Genomic DNA, 13,233 nt, shown 5'->3' on the forward strand with positions numbered 1-13,233 from the left:
ACATTCAACTATGTAAAGAAAAAAGTATTTAATAAGAATATTTCATTCATTCAGATCTAGGATGTGTTATTTTAGTGTTCCCTTTATTTTTTTGAGCAGTGTATTTAAAACTGTTTAAATTACTATTTTTACCCAGTAAGCACCTGCAACTTACCACAGGTCAGGTGAGATAAATTACACTTAAATGAGAATCACTTGCCTTCAACCAAATTATTTTGAATTTTGAATAATTTCGTCCCAGCCATTTCTTTAAATTTCTAAGGGAAAATCTAAATTTCAGTTTAGATATTTTTTTCCCCTTAGTGTGAACAACAAAAGGTTTTTAAATTTCAACTTATTTTACAAGAAAAAGTGAATCGTGTTAGGGTGCCGCAACTGTGTAACACACAGAAAGGGCCCTCAATGTTACATGCTTTGTGACAAAGTGAAAAGGCCTAGGCTGACAGTATATGTATGTCATTAACTAGATAATGCAAGGTTATGGCAGCCCAACAATGCATCTGGCTGAGGATTGGGTTCTTGCAGATAAACTATTCATTTGACCACTCCCCCCGACTTTGCTGATAGCTACTTTATTGAGGAAAAGTGGACTTACTATGCCTGCAATATGTGGTTATCTTAAGATTAATGCACTAACTGTAAGTCACTCTGGATAAGAGAATCTGCTAAATTTATTTTACTAGGCAAATCAGTTAAGAACAAATTCTTATTTTCAATGATGGCCTAGGAACAGTGGGTTAACTGCCTGTTCAGGGGCAGAACAACAAATTTGTACCATGACAGCTTGGGGGTTTGAACTTGAAACCTTCCGGTTACTAGTCCAACACTCTAACCACTAGGCTACCCTGCCACCCCAATGACTAAAATGTAAATGTAAACAAATATCAATTTGGCTACTACAACCCATACTTGGTGAAATTAATGCTTTAACTTTCAAAGTACTTGATCACTTACATTAATTAACAGTCACTTGAAGCTTGTGAGGCCATTTGAGGAAGACAATGGACAGAAATGTCATACATTCAATGAAAAGTAGATACAATAATGTGTAACTTCATACAGCAAAGTATTGTTGGTGGTAGGATGGTACTTTAACAAGAAAGGCTATCAGCTATTTGAATGGGGACTCTTCAGTGCTCCCCGAAGAGACGTCTTGTGTTCTCCAGACCTGAAGGACGGCACTACTCTGAACAAACCACTCAAGTGTTCATACACTCTACACAGACCCTCTCAGGACCACTGAGTGTCTGGCAAACATGAGAGGTTTCCTATTCATCTCAATATCTAAATGACATGAGGAAAGATATGGAATGCAATTGGCCCTCTTCAGACACTGTAGGTTTAAGATCATGTTTATACACCACATGGTCGCTCATACCAAATGGCTTCTTCTATTTGAATACGATAGAGAAAGGAAAGGTTAAGCTAAACTACTGCCACTTTGATATACAGTACCTTGATAGGTTGCAAGGAAAACACACAAAATCTTATCTATTTGGATATATGTTGTCAGCACAAAGCATTCAAGCAGAAATAAAGATGGTCTGAACCCCAGGTTTCTTCCTGCCTCCTCCCCATCACTATCCTCCCACACGGACACAGCCCATTCTATCAAAGCAACAGACGGCACGCGTATGGCAGCCTTCACTGAGACAGCCAGCCCAACCCTGACAGATAGCCCAGCCTAGCACAGCCTGGCCCTGAGGACAGACCTCAGTGTTTCAGTTATCACCGTTAAAGGGGCAGTGCAATCAAAAGCTCAATCTCCCGTTTAAAAAAAACAACAATATTTCCACACTACGATGTCGAAATAACACTATCAAATTGTAAACATGATGATAATGCCCGTTTAGTGTAAGATTTTTTTGCCTGGAATGTGTCTTTTCAGGTGGGATCGAGTTTTTGACCCAGAGCATGAAATAAAATTCTGATTATTCTGACCAATGACTAGTCTTCCTTTTTGCATATGTATCCTCCTACTTCGAATGGATAAGCGGGGTAGATCACAGATGACCACAGGTGTCAAACTCATTCCACAGAGGGCCAAGTGGCTGTTGTTTTTTTGCTCATCCCTCATGATGAATTAAGGTCACTAATACGTTTTTTAACTAGGCAAGTCAGTTAAGAACAATTTCTTATTTACAATGACGGCCTACCCAACCAAATCTGTACGACGCTGAGCCAATTATGGGACTCCCAATCACGGCCGGTTGTGATTCAGCCTGGAATCAAACCAGGGTCTGTAGTGAAGCCTCTAGCACTGAGGTGCAGTGCCTTGGACCGCTGCGCCACTCAGGAGCCTGAAGTAGTAAGGAACTCGCCACACATGGTTGTCTAAAACCTGCAGACACTAGGCACTCTATGGAATGAGTTTGACGCTCCTGGTGTAGACGATCCTATCTGCTAATCAGGGCTGTGTATGCAAATATATTTAAATGTGTATCAACACGCGCACATGAGCAGACTGAGCATTTCAATGGCAAAAGGAGGCTCAGGGAAAGAAATTATTACAAATACATTTGGAGTTATTTTTATGAGAAAAAAAAAACACAGTGATTTATTAGACATGCAGTGATGATTTAAATAAAATAAACAATGTAAGACTGCATGGGGGCTTTGATATCATTATCATTTGGAGGGCATGCATATTCTCCCGTCACCATGGGGGAGCAAGGGCATGGATTGGCTGTCAGCAGCCACTGAGACACAGGGAGCCTAAGAAACTATGAAATGGGCTAGTCAGCGATGAGATGCCAGTTATCACCCAGGGCCAGATGGGGGCCAGATGGGGTTTGCAGGTGAGGGGGTGGCAGGGGTACACTATCCACTTGAACCAGGAGGTAGTATCACCAGCCTATCCTCTCTGTGTCACCACAGGCTTTCATTAGGGAGACTTCAGGTCAAGCAGAAATTGTGTCATAGGGGCTGTTACGGTCCTCGGTCCTACTTTGAAATGTTTGCTAATGTGTGTTTTAGTGGTGTGGATCAGTGGTCAGAGCTGTACTGGAGCAGCAGTTAGACTACAGGCTGATATGTAGACTGACAGGAAGAGTCAGAGTCCGTCCATTGGTCAGTTAACAGCAGTGGTCAATAAACACATTTCAAAGACAGACAATGCACAGTAACACACACTGTGGGGTGTAGTTAGTTGTCAATGCACGGAGTGGTATTGGTTAGTGCTATATCTTTATTTTGAACCCCAAATAGGAACAAGGTCCAACAGAAGTATCTGTCAATCATTATGCTAAGATATTAGCATAGTATTGCATTGCAGAATAAATCAATACAATAAGACAATATAAGCCAGTGGTTTATTGCTGTTGGTTTTTATCAGGAGTGGCATTCATGTCCTACTATACATATTCTGTCTTTAAGGGGATTCCAAATCATCTTTTGTTGTTTCCACTCTCATAAAAATGGGATTAGAACTTGTTCAAAAAAAGTTAAGCATTGTGGATCCCAATTCCCCAAAGAAGCTTCACAGAATGTAATACATTCGTAAGTATGAAAGAGCAATTTAGCCTTAGATTAAAAAAGTTGGGTGGATAGATTGCACACGGCCCTCAGAGAAACTTGCTAAGGAGAACAATAGTGTAGCTCGACAGACTCATGAGTGTATATAGTATCCGTATGCCTATACACCAACCAAGAACACTATGATAGATTTACTAATGACTCACTGTTATATACTGTAGTCTGTCCATCTTTACCAGACATGAAACAAGTCCGTTCTATGTTAAACCCACCCTGCCCTCCAGCTACACGGGACTGCATGGTGACCTGTGCGAGTCCATTTCACTCAGAATCTTTGATGAGTTAAAGTCAACCTGAACTTGTTAAGTGCATTTCCAAGTAGTTTCACACTGTGTGAGAGAGAAGATATGGAATACAAATCCAACAGAATTTCCCTCTTTGAGAGGTGTTTAGATAGCACTAGAGAATGTGGAATACCTTACAAACCACGTTTGCCTTTGTGGACCTTTATCATATCTCACTACCCTGTATGGGAATCATAGGTTCTAAAGTCTATTTCAAGAGTGCGGCGGCTAGGCAGGGTACTTTGTGAATCCCCTACTGGTTGACTTAAGCACGTCTTCAAGTAGACTAGTGTTATGTGGTGTCATGCCAACACTATCAGCACCTGTCTGTACTGCAGGGTAGGAAGCCTAGCTCCTCTCTGATTGATGAATAATGAAAGGTAAAGCAGAACATGTCTTTCTCAACGTGAATGCAGCACATACACGATGCAAGAGATGCACTTCTATGTTTGTAGACAGAGTTTTCAGTTGAAAAATTTTCCAACATCCAGAAGGATATGTTATTTTGAAAGGTTTTTCAAGAGAGTGCAGAATATTTGCACTCCAAGTGGAATTCAATATCTATGAATGTGCCCACATTCACATTAACATGCCCGCTCATGGACACCCACACCCACAATAGTTGGAAGTCATACGAGATGATTCATGGCCAGGTTAGTGGCTGCTGAGTGGGTGGGGACTTATATTAGGAGTTTAGCACCTTAAATGGCTGTGTTTTTAAAAGGAACATTTTTCCACTCTGTTAAACGGATCACCAGAAGAAAGATGGAGGCATTAAGTGAGGACATGGACAGAGTGCACTCAGCACGGACCCAGCATGCCTACTCAGCCAGAATATTTCATTGTGAAGATCTCACAACGCTCTGACATGGCAATGCATTATGGGAGCCCGTCTAGTGGAGGTTGGGGTTGGTGTGTCTCAAAGCCTGACAACAGCTCTGGGCATTTCCATTAAAAACCACACAACTCAACATTACGACCTCTCCTCCAGGGCCTGATGTGTTTTTCTTCACCTCAAGAAGAAAAAAACAGCAACAGTTGTAGTTTTTTGAAAGACTCATCATGAGTTGGCACAAACAGGCAAATAGGTTAAGTTTGTTAAGTGCATTTATTTTTTCTGAATGACGGAGATAGTGTGGCTGGTGGATACTGGGTTACGTGTGCCATACAGGGTTTCTACTAGATCCTTGAGGCTGTGCTGACAAAGGAAACCAACACCATGATCATAGCAGCACAACACACAAACACACACATATTTCCTTATCTCCCTTGTGAGCCCCTACCACCTGACTACTGTGATGTAATGTTTATTACATGTGGTCACACACACACACACACACACGATGACGACTGATGTGAGCTGAGCCTTTCCTCTGGCAGGCTCTGAGAATTATAACACTATCATTTTAAATTGGATAGCAGAGGACATGGTGGATAACTGGTGTGTGTGTGTGTGTGTGTGTGTGTGTGTGTGTGTGTGTGTGTGTGTGTGTGTGTGTGTGTGTGTGTGTGTGTGTGTGTGTGTGTGTGTGTGTAACCCACTCCATCACCTGGATGTGAATCAAGCCCGTCACCAGCTGTATCTGCGAACAGGGACCGATGACAGAGTACAGGGGACAGAAAGTGATGACAAGGACAGAGGACAGGGGACAGAGAACAGGGGATATGGCAGAAAGGACAGACAGAGGACAGGGGACAGAGGACAGAGAGGACAGACAGATTTCAGGGGACAGAGAGAGAGAACAGGGGTCAGGGGACAAAGAGGACAGACAGAGAACAGGAGTCAGGGGAACAAGCAGGGATGCAGGTACTTACCAGTGAGTGGGTAAACTCTGGGGCATGGTCGTTCTTGTCTGTGATGGTGATGGTTGCCGTGGATGTTCCTGTTAGTCCCACGTCTCTTCCCTTCATGTCCTGGGCTACGATCTCCAGCTCATACTGCGTAGTGGGGAGTGTCTGGAGGGACACACACACAGACACACACAGTGTCATAAAGTCTGTCATTATCACACATCCATTTCAGGGGTTACACACAACAGAATCATCATTAGACACAGGATTTGTTGAGGGAGATCAAATGAATCCACTGAATACAAATGATAACAAATGATTAACTGACTGACAAAAAGCAATTTAGACTGAATGATTGTTACACCAGTGTGGATTCATTTCGGAGTAAACATATTCTAATAAAAACACACCCCCTTGGCGTCTTATTATGTTGACACTTTGTACATTTCTATCAAGCCTCTTAGAAAGCTCAGGAACAAAGCACCAGACTTTTGGAGGCATAGAGCCAGACAGGTACTGGAGTGTAATGATCACATAGTCACATAGCCCAAGTGACTCATACACACAAAACAAACAAAAGAGTGTTGCTACGGCATGGTCTCCTGTCTGGGGATGGTAGTGCAGTACTCTGTAGTCTAGTAAATATGACATCCATTTCTTGACATTTAAATATAACTAAACAGATGTCAAATGTCTGTTATAACATAAGCTTATCACATTATAGAAACCAACAAACACCCACATCAACTATTGGCATCTATCAGGCATCCAGGTCTTTTGCAAACCAGATGAAAAAATCCCCAAACAAATGTATTTACAGTCTGTGTAGAACACCTCTCAGCACACAAGATTATGAATAGACATATGGCAGTACGACACACAGTATTTTACGTTCATCCATTTTTAAATACCTAGGGGGGTGAGTTGCTTCAATACTTCCCCTTCAATGGCTCAGAAGACATAAGATCAAGGTTTGTATGCTTGGCAGACATGCAAGCGGCGTTATTAACATTTTTCTCCCAGCTTTCATGATGTGCTACATTAAAAGAGAAAGGATCCTCTTTGGAGCTTGGCTCTCCCGGATAATTCTAAGGCGAGGGAAGGCAGTGCGGAGGGACCCTGGAGGACAGAAGCTGGCCAGGCATTAGTGTACGTTGGAGAAGTGGAGTGTGATTGCAGTGCAGGTTAAATGCCAAGCTCAATTTGGAATATGTAGCTCTGCATTCAGCATAAATTATTTTGTTGTATTTAAAGCCATGGTTAATATTCACCTGCAGACTACAGAAAAAAGACATTCCAAAAGTAATCTTCAGTCCCCTTTTGGTTCCAGGTAGAATCCTTTTTGGTTCCAGGTAGAATTCTTGTGGGTTTCCTGTAGAACCCTCTGTAGAAAGGGTTCTACATGGACTGCAAAACGGTCTACCAGGAATAAAGTTGGATTTGATCTAGTGCTGTTCTTTAACTTTGATTCTTGGCTGAGATGGAGATTTAAATTCAACTTATAACCAAAGCTTGAAACCCTAGGCCTATGCATTGTATATTTGAAAAAAAGCTGTTGATGAATTTGCAAATGCTACATAGGCCTAAATACTATCATTGATGATATGACTTATAAAGTATGATTACATTTTATTTGCTCTGTTAAACCTACACTTTGGAATGACTTCAATAGCAATTTATTTAATTATCCAAGAGGTATATCAATAATGATTCTCACAATAGCACATTGATAGTAGTCAGTGGCAAATGCGTTTTTTTTTGTTGGCAGAAATGCAAACGTGTATGTTATCTGTAAATATGAATACATTTGTTAAATTACGAGCCAAGTTAGCTTTGACCCGTAAAAATACATAAACCTTCCCGCTAGCAATGATTGGCTGAGATAATGGGGCGGCAGGTAGCCGAGTGTTGGACTAGTAACCGGAAGGTTACAATATCAAATCCCTGAGCTGACAAAGTAAAAATCTGTTGTTCTGCCCCTGAACAAGGCAGTTAACCCACTGCTCCTAGGCTGTCATAGTAGATAAGAATTTGTTCTTCACTGACTTGCCTAGTTAAATAAAAGGTTACATAAAAAAAGAAAGTAATAATGCATGGGCTGGACATGCCAAGAGAGGAGTTCAGATTTTTATTTTACCAGGCAAGTCAGTTAAGAACACATTCTTATTTTCAATGACGGCCTGGGAACAGTGGGTTAACTGCCTGTTCAGGGGCAGAACAACAGATTTGTACCTTGTCAGCTCGGGGGTTTGAACTCACAACCTTCCAACGCTCTAGTCCAACGCTCTAACCACTAGGCTACGCTGCCGCCCCAGATTGGTCTACCTTGTAGCACACCTCTCTCTATAACAAAGGGCTGCATAGTACATGTAAGTAATCCTTTCTAACACAGGTTTTCTGAAAGATATCATGAATAACTACAAAAGTGTTGCTCTTTATTTTCTGGAGGACAGAGTTTTTAAATCAGTGGTGAAAGCCCGGTGGAAGCAGAATATGATAGCTAAGGAGATGGAGAAAATTCTGCCGTTTGATTGCAAAGATGCGGAGGAGGTCGCAAAAAGAACACAGAGGGGGTTGTATATTATTATCAGTGTAACCCCTGAAATGGATGTGTGATAATGACAGACTTTATGACACTGTGTGTGTCTGTGTGTGTGTCCCTCCAGACACTCCCCACTACGCAGTATGAGCTGGAGATGTTGTTGTATAAAACACCTTCAAACTAAGGAAAACCATGGCATCCGTGACAGAGAGGGAGAAGCATTTATCCACGTATACGAGTATATGGATAAGAGAGTCTAGCTAGCTATGTTTTCAGATATTAAACGCTTCTAATTTTGTCAGGAAGTTGTTTTCATTGCAAGTTAAAGTGTACTGTTAGATAGCTAGCTAATATTAGCTGGATGGCTGGCTCGCTATTTAATGTTACATGTATGATCTGTGTAGTAATATTATTCATATCTCAGATCAATTTGCATTGTTAGTTATAGCCTAATGTTAGCTAGCTATCTAACAAGGCATCTAGTTGGTTAGCTACCTGCAGATTCATGCAGGGTAGTAATGTTATGAGTTGGGATTAAGGTTCATTGTTTAGCTAGCTAGCTACATGTCTAAACAAAATACTCCGCTATGCAAGGTACCATGTGACAAATACACTTAGATTTTATTTGATATAGCTAGTGTGTGTTTACCAGAGATGGTAATGTGAAGAGCAATATGACCTGCACCAAAGTCAAATTAGGATATAATGTTAGGCCAATGAGACAGTGTCAAAGTTAAAACATTCTCTGGTAGAATGCCCTGCTTTTATTTAGTCTGCTATTTTCTGTAAATAGCTTGCCATTAATTGATAAATAATTATCTTGTAGTGAATTTATTTTCCTGTAATAATTAATACAAATTAGCTCAAGTTAAGACGATGTCAGCTATATGATGTGGTCATTATTTGAACTGGCTAGCCACCTAACTTACTGTTAGCTAGCTAACAAGCTAGACACAATGTTTAGAACATTGCTTTTAGTAGCCTGGTTTGCTAGATTGACATATACTAAATAAATGTTGAACCAGATGGGTTTATTGCTGTTAAAATACACAAGTTTTGGACCACCAGGTTGTTGATGTCATGCATGTGAATCCTTAAAGAGATGGATAGGGCCAAGGCTTAAGAGCAGTACATATACTTCTTAAGTAGTTTTTTGGAGTATCAGTACTTTACTTTATTTTTGACAACTTTTACTCCATTCCTAAAGAAAACATTGTACTTTTTACTCCATACATTTTCCCTGACAACCAAAAGTACTCGTTACATTTTAAATGCTTAGCAGGGCAGGAAAATCCACACACTTATCAAGAGAAGAACACGTAGTCATCCCAACTACCTCTGGCCTGGCGCACTCACTAAACACAAATACATATTTTGTAAATAATGTCTGAGTGTTGGAGTGTGCCCCTGGCTATCCATACATTTTAAAAACAAGAAAATGGTGTCGTCTGCTATGCTTACATTTTTGGGATAGGGGGCAGGGCAGCATTTTCACTTTTGGATGAATAGCGTGCCCAGAGAGAACTGCCTCCTACTCTGTCCCAGATGCTAATATATGCATATTATTAGTAGTATTGGATAGAAAACACTCTGACGTTTCTAAAACTGTTTGAATGATGTCTGTGAGTATTACAGAACTCATATGGCAGGCGAAAACCTGAGAAAAATACAACCAGGAAGTGGGACATCTGAGGTTTGTAGTTTATCAAAGCTTTGCCTACCAAGTACATATTGAGATATGGACGATATGGACTTCCTAGGGCTTCCACTAGATGTCAACTTTCTTTTGAAACTTGAATGAGGATTCTACTATAAATGAGGGGCTCATGAGACCTGTTTGAGTCAGTGGTCTGGAATAGTGCCTCGGTCTCATGATGCGCGCTCCCGACAGAGTTACCTCTCGTTCCAGTGACTTTCTGAAGACAAAGGAATTCTCCCGGTTGGAACATTATTGATGTTTTATGTTAAAAACATCCTAACGATTGATTCCATACATCGTTTGACATGTTTCTAAAGGACTGTAATGGCACTTTTCGAGTTTTTGTCTGGATGAAATGCTCGCGCCTCATGTAGATGGATTACTGTGCTGAACACGCTAACAACAAGTGGCTATTTGGACATAAATGATGGAACTTTATGGAACAAATCAGTCATTTATTGTCTAACTGGGATTCCTGGGAGTGCCTTCTGATGAAGATCATCAAAGGTAATTGAATATTTATGGTGTTCTTTCTAACTTTGTTGATTCCAAAATGGTGTCTATTCCTCTGGCTGTTTTGTGTGCTGAGCGCCGTTCTCAGATTATGCTTTTTCCCGTATGCACATTTTCCAACAAAACATACATGTATTGTGTAACATGATGTCCTATGAGTGTCATCTGATGAAGATACTCAAAGGATAGTGATTCTTTTTATCTATATTTCTGCTTTTTGTGACTCCTATCTTTGGCTGGAAAAATGGCTGTGTTTTTTCGACTTGGCGGTGATCTAACATAATCATATATTGAGCTTTAGCTGTAAAGCATTTTTGAAATCGGACACGATGGGTAGATTAACAAGATGTTTATCTTTCATTTGCTGTATTGGACTTGTGTGAAAGCTACATATTTCAAAAAAAAAAATTTGAATTTCGCGCACTGCCTTTTCATCGGAATGTTGTTGAGGTGTTCCGCTAGTGGAACCCCTGCGCTAGAAAGGTTAAATGATTTATACTGTTGATATATATTTTTTTTAGAAATTACATTTACTTTTGATACTTAAGTATATTTAGAAACAAATACTTTTAGACTTTTACTCAAGTAGTATTTTACTGGCTGACTTTCACTTTTACTTGAGTAACTTTCTATTAAGGCATCTATACTTTAACTCAAGTATGACAATTGGGTACTTTTCCCGCCACTGCTTAAGAGGGTGTGAACGATGCTGAATGGGTGTAGACAAAGAAGAGCTATCCAGTACGTGTACCAAAACATTCAAAAGCCATTTTCTCAAAAGTGGGGTTACAAGTGTATCAACTTTCAAAGCAGATTTAGTTTCTCATTGTTCCTCAACTGTAGTGTATGATATACAGTACCTCTCTACTTTTATCCAATGTAAGAAAGCACAATTTCAAATTTTGCTACATAACACCGAATCGAGCCGGTCGGTCACAAATTAATAGCTGTAGATCAGGGTGTGCTGCCCAGCCTATTGTTTTTATAGCGGATACAACGTTAAAGAGATGATGTTGTTTCAATGGTACAAATTCAACATATTTTATGCATGGTTTGTCAATGTTGAAAATTGGTTACAATTATGACATAATCACGAGGTTGAAATTTCACCCTCAAAACAACAGTTGATTACTTTACATTTTTTTTATGTAGATTCAACGTCCCAATACATTGACAAATTACGTTGAAACATCGTTGATTCAACCAGTTGTGCCTAGTGGGTAGGCACTATGAGATGAATCTATACAACTTATTCTGTGCAAGTGAAATAATCTATACTGAAAGATACTTCATTTTTACCCATAATCACGGAAATGTTTCAACGCAAAGACATCATCACAATATTATTCCATTAGAGTCAATTCTGATGAGATCCTCATGAGATGAGGAAATGGAACTACTAATACTTCTTCTAATTGGACATTTGTGTAATGACCCTGCCCACATCACCAACCTTGTCCAACCCCTCTACTGTCTCTCCTGTTCTACTGGTCTCATTAGAGAGATGCTCTTTGTAAACCACACACAGTCACACACACAGTTACAGTCTTACACACACATGCGCAAACGCACACGCACACAAACACACCAGGCCCCGCTGCAGTGGCTCAACAACACTAGACAGGAGTGTGACATCACCTGTGTCCTCCACCCTCTCTGCCTCCATTCTATTTCTCCTTTAAAACTCTCTATTTTCACATCAAATCTCTCCCACATAGCCTCTTTATTGTGGGAGTAACAGCCTAAAACAGGGCCTATCAACAAGGGGGCCAGGCTGGATCTTTGAGAACAAGAGAGGAGAGGAGGCAGTAGGCAGGGCCCGCTCCGTTTCTCTCCTCTCTGCTGTTCCCATCACTGATAACATTGGGATCGATCGGACCCCAGGTAGGGGGAGACCAGACGATCAATGCCTGAAGCCCCTCAGGCACATTTGAATTATCATGTCAACACAGAGTGATAGTGTAACATAGACACTGGAAACAGTAGGCTACAGTACATAAAGTCTGTCTGGAAGTTCACTGCTGGGTATGTATATTTATACAGTTTATGGACTTAAGAATTACGTTCCCGAAACACATGTTTCTCCATTATGCTGAAGCATAAGCTGCTTTACTATTACATTATACAATCAGCCAAATACTTCACTGTGGCATTCATACAGCACTGTAACATTAGAGAAAGCAGTACAGTGCAATACATGAATATCCTGGAGTCCAGTCCTCTAGCCGTGATTATGCATACACAGTACAAACACTGAGCTCTCCCATGAATACAGTATGATGCAACAGGAGTGTTCTTACCATTGTATCTCATTACATCTCCCTGTGTTTTCTCTCCTGGGCCTCGCCACCCCGCTCCACGGAGACATCCTCAGCACAGCGGGAGACTCTTTACATCAATGTGAAGTAAATCTAGGCTACTTTGACCCCCACGCCCCACCTATTCCACTCTTCTCCTCCACTCCCTTCTACTCCCACGCACAATGCTCTACCCTACGCCAGACACAAATCTTCATTCCTCACTCATGAACTGAGCTGTTTAAGGGTGTCCCTGTCAAAAGTATACCACTATATAGAGAATAGGGTGCCATTTCAGATACACAGTATGTATACAGGAAGCAGCAGCACAGTAGGTGTTTACGCCACAGATACTGGGTGACAGAGGTGTCTGTGACAGCCAACTGAGGATATATCAAACCCTCATAAACAGATGGTCTTCCACAGACCTGTGAGTTGAGAAAAAACCCAGCTCCATCTGGAAGAGAGCTGGGCTCAGAGACACTTCATCTCACTGACGTCACAGAACTCCACAGAGTCTTCCTGTGGCGTGACAACGTCTTAATGACTAGTGTCTCTCGTGTTTACGCTATT

The 13,233-nt window shown here is 40.9% G+C and overlaps 1 protein-coding gene across 1 annotated transcript in view; it reads right to left on the minus strand.

The window, feature by feature from the left end:
- The window catches only part of LOC115109350 (cadherin-13-like), a 635,591-nt gene that overhangs the window by 126,585 nt on the left and 495,773 nt on the right, over positions 1-13,233 (minus strand). The window contains exon 9 of the mRNA XM_029634155.2: positions 5,634-5,774. Coding sequence (XP_029490015.1) covers positions 5,634-5,774 — 141 coding nt within the window. The remainder of the gene's footprint in view (positions 1-5,633; positions 5,775-13,233) is intronic.

This window comes from Oncorhynchus nerka, linkage group LG25, assembly GCF_034236695.1.
Source record: "Oncorhynchus nerka isolate Pitt River linkage group LG25, Oner_Uvic_2.0, whole genome shotgun sequence".
Lineage (NCBI taxonomy): Eukaryota > Metazoa > Chordata > Actinopteri > Salmoniformes > Salmonidae > Oncorhynchus > Oncorhynchus nerka.